Raw genomic sequence first — 16,624 nt, 5'->3', positions numbered from 1 at the left:
GATTGCTTCCAAATGGTCTTTTTGTATCCATTCTTGCCCTCTCTTCCTCATTCTCTGCAGTTGGCATTGGTCTATGTAGTATAATGGCCCCATTTATATTTCTCCCTGCTTAAAAACTTTCCGTGGTTTCCCAGCGCTCTTATAATTAAGACCAGTATCCCTAGCATGGTCTACAGGACTTGTGTATCCTAGCCCCTGCCTCTGTAGAGCCTCACCTTTTGCCATTCTCCCCCTGCCCTCTGTGCTTTGGTGGCCCTGGCTGAAAGTACATTCTACCCCAGGACTCTTGCATGTGCTATTTCTCTGCCTAGTGTTCTTAGGACCCCTGTCACCCTTCTTCACTTAATTAACTAGCATCTCAAATGGCCCTTTCTGGGCAGGTTAGTCTAGTCTGCTGTTCTCTGCTCTCCTAACCCTGCCTGTGAACTTTTCCTTCACAGGTTTTCTCATCGTTTATAATTATACACCGATTAGTACGACTGTTTGATTGACATCCCTGTCCCCTCCAGACCCTAAACTCCACGAAGGCAGAGACCACACGTGCTCGTGGCTTTGATCCCTGTGATCTCCCGAGCACCCGTTTTGGGGACCCAGAGCAGGGGTTCGGCAGATGCTTGAGGGAATGCTGATTATACTTTTGGAATCTAGTGTGAAGAAACCCCAAGGGCAGCGGTCAAGTTGGTTATTATAAGAGTAAAAGAAATCCCAGGAGCTGTTTGTTTATTTCATTAGTTCAAAGGGAAAGAGTCTGTTGGGAGGGTTTCCAAGGTAAAACTGTTCTTGGGCATTTTCTGTCCGCATACCTGAGCTTTGCTGACTGTCCCATTATCTCCAAGGGGTATAAAGACGGTAGAGCAAGCATGCGCTTTACTTTAGGAGACTTAACGTGTAAGGGGCCTTTCTGATTCTCTTACTGGAGAGCAGAATGTTCGAGAATTTAAGAAGAAGGCTACTTCAGAGACCTATGTTTGCAGAGTGTCCAGAGTTTCATTAGTTGGAACTGCGGAGAATGCGGCATGCAATAAGGAAGAGTTATGCAATCTCTTAAAAACCTGAAATATATTTCAGATAGATACACATTCCTGCGCTGGTCTAATAAAGAATTGTTAATAGTGGCGGCTAAGTTACCTGCCTCAACAGATAAATTAAACATTACTGGGCCTGTTCTCACATCAGTTATTTGTGTGCTTATAAAAAGCTAAAGAATATTTGGAAATAGCTTGTACCCATCAAATGTTAAGCTCGTCACCCTGTTACACTGTTTCTGTCACTCATTTTCTTTGTTCATATTAAAAACATCAATCTCTCCCCCCTGACCAAATGACCACAGATCATGAAATTTGATTGTAAATTCTTTGTCCTTTGACACACCTGTCTGGCCTGTGATGACTGCCTGTGACGTCTGTGGGGCTAGTGGAGGTTCTCCTCCTCCCTTGCCTGCTGTGGGCCAGGCTCTGTGTTCACGTGCAGCATCTCCGTGGTCCTCATGGCAGCGTTAGGAGACGCATGTCATCATTCCTGTGTTGCTGGTGAGGAAACGAGGCTCCAGAAGGTTCCATGACTTGCCCGAGGTTCCTAAGCCAGGGCAGCAGGACTGGGCCCAGAGCTCTTAGAACTCCAAAGCTCTTTCCAGTACATCAAAGGAGCATCTTCTATTAAGAGCATGCGGTATTGAGAAAGAGAATGCGCCCATGTTTTTCTCAGGCAAAATATGGTGTGAAAATATTTTCAGGCATTTCTATCAGCAATTATAAGAAAATATTTTGAAAGCCCTCGCGTATCCAAGCAGCCCTTGATAAAGCATTTGCATAAGCTACAGTGATTATGAAGTTTGGTTTGGTGCCAAGAATACTTATGGAAAACAGACTTATTTTTGTCAAAAATATTCCTCAGCTTAATTGTAGACGGCTAAGCAAAGGAGTAACTAGGACCCACCATCCCTGCGGGGGTGTGCCGTTGGGGAGGGCATTGGGGCCCTGCTCTGGACTTTGGGGAGCCCGTCACAGAATGCCAGTGGTTGTGTAGGTGGTTTCCCTTTGGCGTGTCCATGATTCTCTGTCTTCTTCTTCTCCAGGAAAGTAAGCCAGAGCAGTGCCTGGCAGGAAAGAGCCACAGCACTGAGGAGCAGCCGTCACAGCTGGGCATGGCCACCAGGTACAGTGCCAAGTCACCTTGGGGTGTTGCGGCTCCTTTCTATGTCTAGGGTCAAGGCACAGATGCTGATAGGGTTCGCCGATAGCCCGGGTCCAACTCAGTGACCTGGAGCAATTTACTCAAGTTGTTGTTCCCATGAATCAGATGGAAGCGTCTGCTCCTTAGATACCGAATTTCCAAAGTAAATGTGAGGCGTACATGAGATAATGTAACGAGCGCTCCTCGTGGTCTTGGCACGTGCTAGCCCTCGGTTTACAGAAGGTGATAGCAGTGGGGGTAAATAATGATGATGAGGATGAACAACAGCGTTGACAGTGGCATGAAAACAAGTTGCCCTTCTGAAGGAACTTGCCTTTCTCTATAGTTTAAACACTTACCCGGACTTGCATTGATACTTTCCTAAGTATTGATAGGGATTCCTATTAACTTGGTACAGGAGACCTTAGATTTTGATAATGCGGATGGATCCATATTAGTCGTGTTTTGTGTTCAGGGTAACCTGCCTGTACGGGATTTGAGGGTAACTTCTGTGAGGGCCATGCCATCAGCCACTAATTCGACGGTGTTATTGCGTATCGACGCTGAGTGATCCGAGCTAGTATAACGCCTTTTCCATATGACCTCACCCTTCCGGTATTCCTGTGCTTGGGAAACCCAGGATTGCGTTTCTCATTTAGCAGGCAGAGAATGCCAACATGTTCATTGAGGGCAAGATGCATATCTCTATCCTCTTTATGGCTTAGAGGCCAAGCCAGTGGCTGACCCAGAGCAGGCATGTCTTAAATGTGCTGTTACTGAACTGATGAGATTTTCCCAGTATATTGTTGTTTCACAGGGGAGGCGGGCTTGGATTTCAAGTCCTTGGATTCCTGGCCATAGCTCTGTATCTTAAACTATTTTATTTCTAGAACTCATTGTTGGAAATAGAAACTCATGTAGGTGTCACGTAGGAAACAGTCTGATTTCTTTCCTGTCCTCTGTGGAGAAGAGGGTGCGGGACCTGATAAAACTCTGCATGGCAGGGCCGGCTCTCGGCTGGGATGCTATCAGAGGACACCCTTCCTGTTCCACCTGGTGGCGCCCTGGCGCTGCCCCTTCCCATCTGTCCCCCTGCCGGTCTGCCCTGGACAAGGGAGCAGGGTTGAAGAGCTTGTGTGTTTCTTTTGCAATCTTCACCCTCCATCTCTGGCTCATTCTCTGGGGAGGGGCTTTCTAGCACGGTTATCTGGATACCTTCCCGACCTGGAATTTTGAGTGTACCTTGAGGGAGCTTGGAGGGGAGAAGGCAGGTGGAGCTCGGGCTGAGAATGTGCAGTCCTGAGGGGGTGTAGGAGGCCGCTAGGATAGAAGGCAGTGGGTTTTCGGTAAGTAGGTGTTTGAAGCAGCAGGATGTACATGGCAGACTTTGGAGTCAGGCAGATCTGGCTGGGAGTCCTGGCTTTGGGTAAACTCCTTTCCGTATCTGAGGGAAGGAACTAGCGTGCTGTCCGTTTCCAGAGCAGCCAGGGAGGGAGACACAGGCAAAGATGCCACCCTTCTGTCCTGAGCAGTTTAAACCAGCAGTTTGGCTGTGCTGGAAATACCCTGCTCTCCTGGGGCTCTCTTTGAGACCCTCTCTGTCCTGCAGTAATTTCCAAGCAGAAGAGGCAGCATGAGCTGGGACTTTGTCACTCTTCTCTGTGATCTTTGGCGAATTCCTCAGCCCCTCGGTGTTTCCTCCTTCATCTGTGAAATGGGCACAAGACTGACACCCACACCGCAGGTGTTGGCTCATCTGATCCTCCCGGCAGCCTCATGAGAAAGGAGGTGCAGAACGTAAAACCCAACAAGGCCACATGGGCTGTGCCTGCGGTCAGGAGGGTGGCTCTGTGGTGGCCTGGAGGACACAGACTCATCTTAACCGTGCAGTTGCAAGTGTTTAAAATTATACTCCGCAATATGGGCCAAACGCAGGATGTCCGCCAAATCCGGCCTGCGATATGCCAGTCTGAGACCTGGGGAAGGCTGGCCAGGGGCTCAGAGAGGTTTAAAAGGGACAGAACACGACGGTGGCTGGTGTGGGCTGTGCGTTCTTCTCCTTCCCGGCCGCCCGGTGGGCCGAGGGTGGAGGGAGCAGCAGGGGCGTCTGCAGCTCTTCCTGAGCTGGAACATCGGCTGACACAGTCCATCTGAAGCGCTTCGGACTTTCTTAGTATCTGATGCGATCCTATTCAGATGTTGACAGAAACGCTCTGCCCTGTTAGGTAGAAAGTGTTTGACTATCGGCCACTCCGAGTTAGTCAGTCAGGCTACATTTTTTTACGAAACCTGAAACACAAAGAATTGGCTCTTGCGAAAGGGATCTGAGGTTCTGAAAAGTCTTCGTGTGAAGTCTTCTGAGCAGTGTACATCTTTTCGTTTTTACTGGCATCCTGGTCCCCTGATTAGATTCATGCAGTTGACTGAAAAAAAGTGTCGGAGTGCTTTCCTAATTGACAGACTTGTGATTGACAGAACAGTCCCTGAAGTCTCATAATTGAGCAAACAGCTTGTCACCATGCAAGTCATTAAAATACCGTCAAAAACTGCACACTGACAAGTGCGAACTTCAATGTTGTTCCCAGCTCCTCGGCTGAACGCAGACACTCGAGTGAGATGAGCCCTTTTGTTTCGTTCTGTCGCTCCTTGCAGACGCCGCAAAGCCAGTGACAGTAAGGACTGCTGCAGGAGTGGGGAAGGGGGTGGCCAGGTCCGCAGATGACCGTGCCCTCGCCCTGAGCTGGCACCGCCAGCTGAGGTGTACAGCTCCCTCTGCAGTTTCTGTATCTGTGTTTTCCTTTCTGCGCTCCCTCAAACGTGGCATGCTGCACCGATCTAGGGGGTTTGGTTTTCATTTTAAAGCAGCAGATGGAGATAAGAGCTCTTCTGCCTTGCTTCCACGTCCCACCAGCAGAGGCTCACACCAATCTGTTGTCACTGAGAGCTTCAGTTCACATTTGGATCTCATTTCCCACCAAACTGTTTGCGTGGAGCATAACATTTTCCAGTTCAATGAAGGGCCTGTAGCTTCCTCTCCTGGCTTCCCACCCAGGCACTGGTCAGGCCGCTTGGCTCCAGGACCACGTGTACCCGTCTGTCTGAAAACCAACCGCTAGGTTGTTGGTTCAGAAGGATTGGCGTTGTTTGTAGGATCGGCAGGGGTCGGAAGGGGAAGGGACTTCTGTGTCATTTTACACCTGAGCCACCGAGGCCCAGAGAGGAGTCCTGTGGTTGTGAGGCCTTTCCTGGGACGCCTGTTTCCTGGTCCACTTCTTTCTGCCTCGTACCTGCCGGCCTCCGGGACCTCTTGGTGGGTGGGATGCCGTTTGCTCCCCTGCACTTTAAGATGAGGAAATCTAGTCTGAAAGAAAATAGTCTGAGCAGGATAGCGCAGCCTGAAGTTCCTGGGGTTCAAACCCGGGCTTCTCAGGTCTCCACTCTACCTAGAACCGGCCCCCAGCGTCACAGGTGTAGATTCATCCAGTTGTAGCTTAACCCCGCCATGGACCAACCGGGATTCTAGGCTGCGTGCTCTTTCTCCGTGGACATAGTCACCTGTCCCCACGGCTCGTTCACCAGGGCTGTGTCCCCGTGATGGCCAAGTCTGTGACTCTAGCCCAGATTGTTCTGTGTAGCTCCTGGACCCCTCGCCCGGCTGTGCTCAGATGTTCTCTGCCTTCTTAGCATAGCACCCGTCCAGCTCTGTTGTGATTGCTCAGACAGAACACCCCGGGGAGCGCAGGGGCCAGGCTGCTCGCTGTATCCTCCGCGCCTGGCATGGTGCCTAGAGGCATCGGTGGCATGAGCTCCAGCCCACCGGCCCGCAGCCCACAGGCCGCCCCTCGTAGGGCCCCGGGAGCAGGGGCCTGGGGAGGGGCGGCTCATTCTGGACATGGAAAGGGCCAGTAGAAAAGAACACAGAAGCAGGGTGCCGTGTAATGGGGTCTTCCCTCTTGTCTGCCCTAGTGCGGGGCAGTATTGGATTGTAGGAACTGCTTCTGGAATGAGCACGTGGGGCAAGAAAGCAACAGGCTGCAGAGGAAACACCCAATCATTTCCTGGTAGAAGGGAAGGGAGGGCGAGGGGGCAGGAGGACACGGTAGGAGTTCACTGAGACGCAAAGATAAGATGAGCCCCGTGTGCCTGTCTTGCATAAAGGGATGAGCTGAGCCAGAAGCATCCGGGGAGTCGGGCGGGGCCTGCTCTGGGGCTGCCTAGCTTTCTCCATTTAGCCTAACAAACGTTTACGAAGCACTTTGTAGGGCGCTAACGGCATTTTTAAAGAAAATGGTCCCGGGAAGCAGGTCTAGTACTGCTGGGTTGGGGACTATGCCATAGCAGGATTTGAATCCAGGGAACAGCTGATTGCTGACATGCCTTACCTGAGCTATTTAAAGAAAATGAGGCTGCTTCCCACCCGCACCTCCCAGCCCCCGACCACGTGGAGAAGTCCACAAGCGCTCGGAGCGCTGGATTCTGTGCAGGTGAATAAGGTACGGCTCTTGCTCCGGGGCAGCCTGCTTAGGGGTCCTGGGGAGCATCGGGGGGCCTTTCTTGGCTCCCCCGGCACCTGTTTGTAAGGCCTGGAGTGTCCTCGTTACTTGGAATTGTGCGTTTGGAGCGGTGTGTACCGGGAACTGATCAGCTTGGACGTGCAGAAAGTTTGGGCTCCTCGTGCTTGGCCAGCAGCCTGGGGCAGGGGAAGAGAGAGGATGTGAGCATCCTCCAAGGCCAGGAGGGCGCTGAACCCCGCTGGTCAGGAGGGGGAGCCTCTTGGTTTAAAGTAGAGTGATGGTAACAGGGACGTGAACGAGGAGAGGCAGTCCCGGATGAATAATGCAGGAGCCGCATGGAGGGGATTAGTGACGGCGTCTGGTCGGTGACCAACCCCAGAGACAGCGCCGGGAGACACCCGATGGACTCCGTCATCGATTCCGGCCTAATGCATTTTTAATGGCTACCCAGATGCACTTCCTAATTGGCAGTTACATCACTGTGTGTTCCAGAATAAAGCATGAGTCATCCTCCAGTGATGAGGAGCACACGGCCGCCGAGCTGGCCAGCTCAAACCACCTCCCCCTGCTGCCCAGCGTTAGCTACAAGAAGACCCTGCGCCTCACGTCAGAGCAGCTGGTGAGTGTCCTGTCCTCCCCCTCCCCCACGCTGTGGGCGCTGGCCCAGCCACGGCCACCTGGACTCAGTGGGTTCCGCGATCCGGGCGTCCCTCCCATGCCCCGGCTCCGGCTTCAGCTCTGGCACCTTCTCTCTCCAACTGCCTGCTGCCCCCCCCGCGACCTCACATCCCCCTCTCGGTGCCTCCGGTTCGCGCCCCACGTCAGCTGCTGCCCAGCCGGGCTCCGCGGCGTCACTTCCCCTGGGCCGGCCCTGACGCCGCCCTGGAGGCTCCTGTCCGCAAGTGTTGGCGGGAGGCGGCCTGAAGGCGTGAACTTATCCTGAGCTGTGAATGACGGATAGCCCAAATCTCGCAGGGCTGTTTCCACTTTTCCAGAGATGTGTTTGTTAAGTCAACCGCATCTCCCGAACTGGGGGAACTGGAGCACTTGTGATGGGACTCGGGGAGCTTCCGGCAGCAGGGCGCCATCCTGATCACGGCGTCCTCCGCTCTGCGGCTGTACCGCCCGTTGTAAACCCTGGACCCTGGTTCCCAGGAGCAGACAGTGAGCAGGTATCTGCGCCCTGCTGCTCTCCTAAGAGTTCGTGGGGGCCAGGCTTCGTTGTGACGGTGTCTGATGGGAAAAGAGCACGGTCAGGCCTGACACCCTGCGCTGCTGGGGGGCGACCTGGACTCCTGCCCACAGCTGGCTTGCACTCGGGGGCCCCGGTGCAGAGATTCAGAGCTGCTGAGAGGGGATTCTGCCTTCTGAATCTGGTGTGACTTCCTGGGGTCTAGCTTCTGGGCTTCTGGGTGTGAGATGCACCTGATAACTGAGACGACTGCTTTCTTCTAGTCTGTGTCCGTGTATTAACTAGTTCTCACGGCTGGTTCGGGGAACGTATTTTCACACTTGACTGAGATTCATCTCCCCGGCCGTGGCCCTTTGTGCTCAGCCGTGGCCTAGTAAGTGCATGCCAGTCTGAAATTGTGATTTCCTGCAGCGACCCTCAGAGCCTGTCACTTACAAACCCCAGGGGACGTGGGTGAGCTGCGCTACCCTGGGGCCTGCGAGGGGGCCTGGGGTTCAGGTTGCCCAAGTCCTGGAAGGACCAGTCCTCCTCGAGAGCAAGACAGGGAAAGAACCGTACAGCGGCCTAGGGTGGTGCTTTGAAAAAAATAAAATCCGGATCCGCTTGCTCGTGGAACAGAAACCGAAGATCCCTCCCTCTGAGCCTCGCCCTCTAGCGGACACAGAGTTCATATCTTTCAGAAAAGCCTGAAGTTGAAGAACGGACCCAACGACGTGGTCTTCAGCGTCACCACGCAGTACCAGGGCACGTGCCGCTGCGAAGGCACCATCTACTTGTGGAACTGGGACGATAAGGTTATCATCTCTGACATCGATGGAACCATCACTAGGTGGGTCCCGCCGACTCGGGGCCGTGGGACCCCAGGGCCTGGAGCCAGCGTGTCAGTTCCTCTTTCTGGGGCATCGTGCAGCTCAGGCAGTTCAGTTTCTGGGGTGGTTGGGGCCGCCCGCGGAGCCATAGCTCCTTGATCTAAACAGCTGCAGTGGGGGATCGGGGGTCGCTTCCCTCTGGGACGGTGGCTCCCTGACTTTGTTGCTCAGTTTCGGGGTTTCCGTCCAGAGGGCAAGTCGTGCATACCATTTGCATTTTTTAATGAGGCATTTATGGTGTGATGAGTCAGAATGACTTTTTTTTTTTCCCTTTCACGATGCCCTTTTAACTTTATTTCTCCTGTCTCTGTTTTTATTTAGATCAGATACTCTTGGCCACATTTTGCCTACCCTTGGGAAGGACTGGACCCACCAGGGCATCGCCAAGCTGTACCATAAAGTGAGCCAGTAAGTACACAGCCGAAGTACTTACGGCAATCCACACACAGAACCTTTGCTGACGGGCTGACTTACAAAGACGGGTGCCCCTTGGCCAGGGAGGGTCCTGAGTGTGTGGTGAATCCCGCCAACTCCAGATCTGAATTCAGTACCAAAAGGCAAGAAAGGAAGTGGCTGGGGAATTGCAAATTGACAGAGGAGGAAGGCAGTGGCAGCCTTAGGGGAGGGGTTGAGGTTCAGTTCATACTGAGGAATGGCACAGATAGTCAGGTGAGGACATGGTAGTCTCTGATGTAGACCAAGGGAGTTATTTTAGGCTGAAAAGATCCAGATTCCAAGCAGGTTTTGTGGGCCGGCCAGCAGTGCACATCTTGCCCACCTGGTCCAGGGAGCGCTCGGAGGGGCCGTACCTGGGACGTCAGTGTGGGAGGGTAGATCTTGAGTTGCTCTCGTGTGTCGGGCACATCTGTCACTTCACTTAACTCTTACAGTAGTTCCGAGAAGCAAGGAATATCATTTCTAGGTTTAGAGGGTTAAAACAATTTGTCCAAATTCCCATAGCTGCTAAGAGGCAGGACGCACTGAAACCCTGGTCGGCCTGGCTCCAAGTCCAGTACATCTGCTCTGGCTCGTCTCCAGGGTTCAGAGCCCTTGGGGTCCCCATCCCTGCACCACCGCCAGCAGGTGCTTGGTCCCACTGTCTCCATCTCTCTGTGGACTAGAGTCTCCCACGTAAGTGAAACCTCTCCGCCCCACTGCTGTCTGTCCTCCAGTTAGTTAGAGCCGGGAGGTGCCCTGGGCTGATGGGACTCCGTCCCGGTGTGCGCACCTCCGGCCCACGGTGGCGGTGACGGTGGCGGTGGTGGTGATGGGGAACGGGCACTCAAAGCTGTCTCCAGTACTCTGAGCACAAGTGAGTGAAGTACACTTTCCTGCTCCTCATCCATTCATTTATCCAGCATTTATTGAGTGCCTGTTGCGTGCCTGGTGCTGTGATGATGACGTAGACATGGTCTCTGGCCTCCTGGACCTCACGCTTTGGGTTGGTGGGGCACGAGGTGCCTGGGAGGACCTTTTCTCCTGGTGGATTCAAAGCTTCTCACTTCTTAGATGCCCAGCTCATTGATTTGACTTTCCTTTTCTGGATGTCTTCCTTAAGAAATGTTAAAAGTAATACGTGCTTCTTTGAAAAAAATAAATAAGAAAAACGAGAGAAATAGAAAAGTACAAAGGTCACATCTTTCTCCTGCCTTACCAATAAGCTGCAAGTTATCGGCTACGAGTATTATACGTTCTCTACCAGTGGAACTACTGTGACCGGTTTGGTTCCGTCTGTACTGAAAATTCATTTACCTGCTCCCCCGCCCCAGGTGCACATTATTTAATGAAAGATCCTTCTGTTTCATTATGTGTGAGGTTTACCTCATTCTTCTTAACTGCAGTACAAAATCCCATGCTGTGGATAAACCGTCCTGTATTTAATTATTCCTCTGTTGCTGAACACGATAGGGAGTTTCCAGTTTTTCACTCTTTCCAATAGTGATGCAATAAGCATTCACAGAAAGTCTTTATTATGTTCAACGAGCATACAGATAAGTAGAGAAGGTACGACACTTACAGAAGGGCCGCTGTAAGGTGGATTCTCAGAAGGAGAATTGCTGGTGGAAGGCCGAGCACACGGAAAGGTTTGGTCGATATTCCCGAGCTGCCCCCTGAGAGGTTCTCCCGGCCTCGCTCCTGTAGGCGGTGTGTTCAGGGCCTTCCCCGCCACCTCCGCACGGCTGACCCTTTGCCTCGAAGGATTAATCCACTGATGAGCTGCCTTGAATGGCCCGACACTGAAAACTGTCTCTATTTTTAGTCGAAAGAAACCCCTGTGGGTCAGGATACAGAGTAGTTCACAGCCTGATTCATTTTGGGTTTTGGAACATAAAGCTATTCCTGTTCTTACTGTAAGGTTAAAAAAAAAAAAGGCACTGTGTTTTGCCTTTTTTTTTTTTTTTTTTGGTTTTGATTTGTGTCTCTCTTGGGTTTTCCTAGAAAAGGTATCTTCTTGAAAAATAAAGTTGCGTAGCTTACCGAAGAATGCCTGATTGTTCTTTTGGCTCGATTGATTGATTTAGAATGAGTCCGATCCGTGGGTGAGGATCTGAGAACTACAGAGTGCTTGTTGTGTTTTCATTTTGGTTGAGAGGAAGGAGCTTGACGCTTAACTTGTTCACTGAGTTTGATGTGTGTCCTCAGCGGCACCCGGACGGTTAGACCAGTGACGTTCTGGCCGTCCCCCAGCTTGGCCATTGCCTTCAGGGGCTCTGTACGGGAGCAAGGGCAGGCTCCTTAGTGTGGCTCTCAGACCCCGCGGTTTCGGGTCAGCTTCTGCTAGTTCCTGATTTGCTGCCGCTTCTCCGCAGACCTTCTTGCTCGAATCCAGTCTGACTGTTCCCCACCCCGGATCCGTCGTTTTCCCGTCTTCCCACCTTGGCTCACGTGGTGGCTTCTGCTTGCTGTGCCTTTACCTCTGATTTTTGCCTCCCCCAGTTTTTCAGCCGGTAATGCCTGGCTCAGACCCCGTGGTCCTCACCAAGCCTCTCCAGGCCAGAATCGGTGCCCCGGGCAGCTCTATGTTCTCCTCCTCTAGGCTTCCTGATACCCAAGGGCTTGGCCTGGCTTGGTGGCCTTGGTGCCATCCTAGAGTTCTAGCTCAGGCTGGACGTGGTGTCAGCTTTTGTAGCTGGTTAGAGCGAATGCCCATCCAGGCAGCGTCTCACATGCCACCTCCTGCAAGTCTTCGTCAGCCCCAGCTGGGAGAAGGGCAGGGACTGACTGAGAACTGGCAAAGGCTGGCTGGCCGTTTCTGTTGCTGTCATATTTGTGACTACCCAGAGACATATTTACAGAAATGTTTAGCATGATAGAGTACCAGGAAGAAGAGGCCGTTTCATTGAGTCTTGGACTGATCACTCTTTCCTGATGCTGCTTTCCTTGAATTTGGGTACCCCTCAAATTTTACACACTGCAGTATTTTTCTAATGGAAAAGCCAGTCTTGCAGATGGCCACTTGCCTGGAAACAGCAGAAAATGAGGACAATTGTATTTATTTTTTGCCAAATGTAATTACTTGTTTGAATAAGTCAGCCCATGAGAAATTACCTGTCAGGTTGATTATTACCTTGTTCGTAGAGAGGATATAAAGCTCGCTTGGTTATTGATTTTAAAAAGTGGACTTGGTTATTGATTAAAAAGAGCTGTAGCAGATACAAATAGAAGAGATGTGAAACTCCCGCGTATTCAAATATACGTGTTCAATAAGTAGAAGGAAAATAAAGCAGGACCGTTTCCTAAAATATCTAGATCATTGAGCCAATGGGGATTTGCGGGGGGCTGAGTAGGGACAATAAGTGCTCTAATTTCCTACCTTCCTTGATAAATATTTTTATATTCATGGAACCGGAAATCGGTGGCTCCGTGACTTAGTGAGAGGAGTGCTTCCTGTGTTTCCATAGATAAATTAGTTCACCTGTGGCCTGAGGAATGTATCGTCTGAAGCCGAGATGCTGAAGACGGGAACCGATCATTAGCAGACTCATTAGCAGCTTTCTTCTTCTCCTGCCCACAGCGGTTCTTTCTTCCCCTCACCTCGGGTCTTCCTAGGTTATTGCGTCACCACTGTCTGCCAGGAAGGGAGAGGGTCGTGTGGCGAATGGGAGGGAGTCGGGGACCTGGGCTCTAGGGGCCGCAGCCGTCGGCCCACCACAGACCTTCCGACCCGTCCCCCGCTCGCGGCTTTGGCTTCCTCATCCCTAAAGGGCGGAGTTGGGTCCCACCATCGCTTCGGTCGGTCCCGGCTAGGTTGGCAGCACTGCGCCGCTGGGTCGTGTGGTTCAAGTCAGTCCCGAGCCCGTGTGCGCTGTTGCAAGCCAAGGCTCCGTGAGAAGCCTGAGGATGGGCTGAGCCTGACGGCAAACCCGCTGTGCACCGGGCGCTGTTCCGGGTGCGCTCGGGGGTGCTGCCAGCCCCTCCCGTCAGGCACCCTGTGACCCCCAAGAAGGACACCTACAGCACGGCCCGTAACGAGGCACTGGGGTGGGGTGTGGTGAGAGAGGCAGATTTTACAGACGTCCGTGAAGGAGACGTGAGTTCTGATTGGAAGGGCGAGGAATCAAAGAAGGCTTCAGTGAGAAGGCGGCGCCTGAGCTGCGCCTTACTGGATGAGCAGAGTTCTGAAAGAGAGGAAGGCTCATCACACGTGGAGGTAGGAGTGGGAGGAGGGGCCGAGAGATGGGCAGGTTTGTGGGGGTGAGGAGCGCTCACAGAAGGGAGGCCCCGGTGCAGAGGGCCTGCGGTTCAGGGGGCCGGCGGTGCAGGGGGCCCCGGTGCAGAGGGCCCGCGGTGTGGGGGGGCCGGCGGTGCGGAGGTCGGCGGTGCAGAGGGCCCCGGTGCAGAGGGCCTGGTGCAGGGGGCTGGCGGTGCAGAGGCCCCGGTGCAGAGGGCCCGTGGTGCAGAGGGCCTGCGGTGCAGAGGGCCGGCGGTGCAGAGGGCCCGCGGTGCAGAGGGCCCGCGGTGCAGAGGCCCCGGTGCAGGGGGCGGGCGGTGCAGGGGGTGGGCGGTGCAGAGGCCCTGGTGCAGAGGACCCGCGGTGCAGGGGGTGGGCGGTGCAGAGGCCCTGGTGCAGAGGACCCGCGGTGTGGGGGGGCCGGCGGTGTGGGGGGCCCCGGTGCGGAGGGCCCGCTGTGCAGGGGGCCAGCGGTGCGGAGGTCGGCGGTGCAGAGGGCCGGCGGTGCGGAGGTCGGCGGTGCAGAGGGCCAGCGGTGCGGAGGTCGGCGGTGCAGAGGGCCCTGGTGCAGGGGGCGGGCGGTGCAGAGGGCCCGTGGTGCAGAGGGCCGGCGGCCTACGTGACCTGGAAGTTGGCTGGCACCAGAGGGCAGGGCCCGTGGAGGCGGGGCTGAGAACGAGCCTGAGTTTGGCCCTGAGCTTTCCTTTCTTAAGGTGGCAGGCGAGTACCCTTCCTCTAGGGCTGCAGGCAGGGCTACCGACTTCCCTTTCCTCTACATCACTGGCGTTCAGTGGGGATTTTGCCCCCCATGGTGTATGTGGCAGTGTCTGGAGACATCTTTGATTGTCGTGACTGGGGCGTGTCATTGGCAACTAGTAATTGAGAAACTCCAATATAGAAGCTTATCTTGGAAAATTAAGTAGAAGAGGTAGAAGGTTACCCAAAGGGAATCTTTCCAATCTATTTCAGTATCTCTCCAGGCCTCTAAGAGGGATGTAGAGATTGGGACGAAAGGAGAAAATCATTTGTACTAAGCCTGGCCGTGGAATGATGCCTTCTTTTTGCCTCTGGCGTCTCCCCAGAGCCCTGTTCTAGTTGCTGAGATGTCGGAGGGATAAGTGTGACCCACGTGTGTGTGTTGCACCTGTGTTCACTGGTACCTCTTCAGGCAGGGCTGTCCTTCCTGCCCTGGGGTCCCTCGTGGCCACCTTGCTCCGTCCTGTGGCCTGTTTCCGTCACAGCTGGTCCCGCAGTGCACTCTGCTCCTGCAGGGAAGCGCTGTGCTGGACCCCTGAGCACGCCCAGCCTGGCTCGGGAGTGTCCGGTGGGTGTGCCTGCTGTGTCCTGCTACCGGTGCCCTTCTGAGCGAGGGGTCTTACCCACGAGGGGTACCGTTGACAGTAAGCTTTCTGGTGACAGTCTGCCACCTGAGAGACTGACGGGAACACCTGGTGTTTCTCACAGCTTTCACGGGGTGAAGGCTCTGCAGAGGTGTTCCCTGCTGCCACCAACGGGCATTTCTCCCGTCAGGATGTCCTCGAGCTGCTTTTTTTTTTTTTTTTTTTTTTTTATAAATTGATTTATTGATTTATTTTTGGCTGCACTGGGTCTCCGTTGCTGCACGCGGGGCTTTCTCTAGTTGCGGTGAGCAGGGGCCACTCTTCGTTGCGATGCGCGGGCCTCCCATTGCGGTGGCCTCCCCTGTTGCTGAGCACCGGCTCTAGGCGCATGGGCTTCAGCAGCCGTGGCTTGCGGGGTCTAGAGCGCTGGCTCAGTAGCTGTGGCACATGGGCTTAGCCGCTCCGCGGCATGTGGGATCTTCCCGGACCAGGGCCCGAACCCGTGTCCCCTGCATTGGCAGGCGGCTTCTCAACCACTGCGCCACCAGGGAAGCCCCTCGAGCTGCTTTTCCAGCTACGTTTAGTAACGGCCTTTGCAGCGGAACTCTTGTGTGGTGAGGACAGCCGGTGGCAGGGTGAAACCATGAAGCATGTTTGCAAACCGAGCCTTGAATAAAATTGGCATCTCAGACCCCTGCAGGTGGCAGCGTTTAGGACTTTGATGTGAAGAGCTGTATACAGAAATAGTGATTAAAAAAAAAAAAGATTGCATTAATTAGCTCAAAGATGTTTCATTAAAATGGTTGCTTGATTTTCAGATGCATCCCTGTATTCCAAACAACCTGATATTTCTAGATTCTCTTCGTCCCAGCACTTTCCTGTTTCTTGGTTTTAAAGAACATACTATTAGGCAAATCTCAAGACAAGTCCTTTGGCCAGCACGAAGTATTCACGGTGGAGCAGTAAGTCAGATAGGAAGCGGGTAGTTTGTATTTACCCATGCAGCAAAGATTTACAAAGTGTCTGCTACTTGCCAAGCACTGTTTTTGGCGCTGGAGTTAACAGCGAGGAATGAGACAAGGTCCGCACCCTCAGGGAGCTCATGGATTAATGAGACACAGTCAAACAAGGGGCTGTCGTGTAATGTTAGTGACCGGTGGTGCATGAGGAAAAAAGCAGAGCGAGGGCTTAGTGCCTGGGGTGAGGGTGAGGGAGGGTGTGTTTTATTAGCTAGGCGGACGAGGGGGGGCCCGCCGAGGAGGTGCTGTCTGAGCAGGTCTGGACGAGGTGAGGGGGCAGGTGAGCCCGGAGGCCCAGGGGAACAGTGTGCAGGCAGCAGGAACGGCAGGAGCAGGAAGGGGTGTGGCGAGTGCGAGGACGGTGAGAACACCTGGTGTCCAGCCCGGTGCCAGGGAGCAGATGGGGCTGGAGAGAACGGCGCGGACCAGGTCTCAGTGGCCTTGTGGGTCCCGGCGAGGAATTTGGATTATATCTGAGAGAACTGGCAAGGCTTTGGAGAGATGAGTATTAAGTTTTCTTTCTCTGTGGAGGCTCGGCGGGGGGCAGGGAGATGATTGATGCTCTTGCAGGAATAGAGGTCAGAGGTGCCGCTGGGGGGGGCGGGGGGACTGAGGGGCGGCACGGGGTTCATGGTGTTACGGGTGGGACTGAGTGGGCTTGCCGATGGGTTGCGGTGGGGCTAGAAACCCAGGGGGGCCCCTGAGATGTGGGCTTCCCACCTGGGCTAGCAGGGGTGCCGCCCCCGAGGTGGGGTGCCTGGAAGCGTTTGAGGTACTACTCGTGGGTATCTGATGGGTAATGTGGGGTGTGCCGTTGAGTGTATTGCTCTGGAGCTTAAGAGGAGG

General features: G+C 53.8%; 1 protein-coding gene across 6 annotated transcripts in view; it reads left to right on the top strand.

Moving 5' to 3' along the window:
- LPIN1 (lipin 1) overlaps positions 1–16,624 on the top strand; it is a 171,040-nt gene that overhangs the window by 97,747 nt on the left and 56,669 nt on the right. For all 6 annotated transcript variants that reach the window (XM_036873364.1, XM_036873367.1, XM_036873368.1 and 3 more), the window contains 4 exons: positions 2,075–2,154; positions 7,179–7,305; positions 8,559–8,707; positions 9,069–9,155. In XM_036873364.1, coding sequence (XP_036729259.1) covers positions 2,075–2,154; positions 7,179–7,305; positions 8,559–8,707; positions 9,069–9,155 — 443 coding nt within the window. The remainder of the gene's footprint in view (positions 1–2,074; positions 2,155–7,178; positions 7,306–8,558; positions 8,708–9,068; positions 9,156–16,624) is intronic.

The sequence above is a fragment of the Balaenoptera musculus genome, chromosome 13, assembly GCF_009873245.2.
Source record: "Balaenoptera musculus isolate JJ_BM4_2016_0621 chromosome 13, mBalMus1.pri.v3, whole genome shotgun sequence".
NCBI lineage: Eukaryota > Metazoa > Chordata > Mammalia > Artiodactyla > Balaenopteridae > Balaenoptera > Balaenoptera musculus.
Note: the sequence above shows the minus strand (reverse complement) of the source record. Positions and strands in the feature narration are given on the sequence as shown.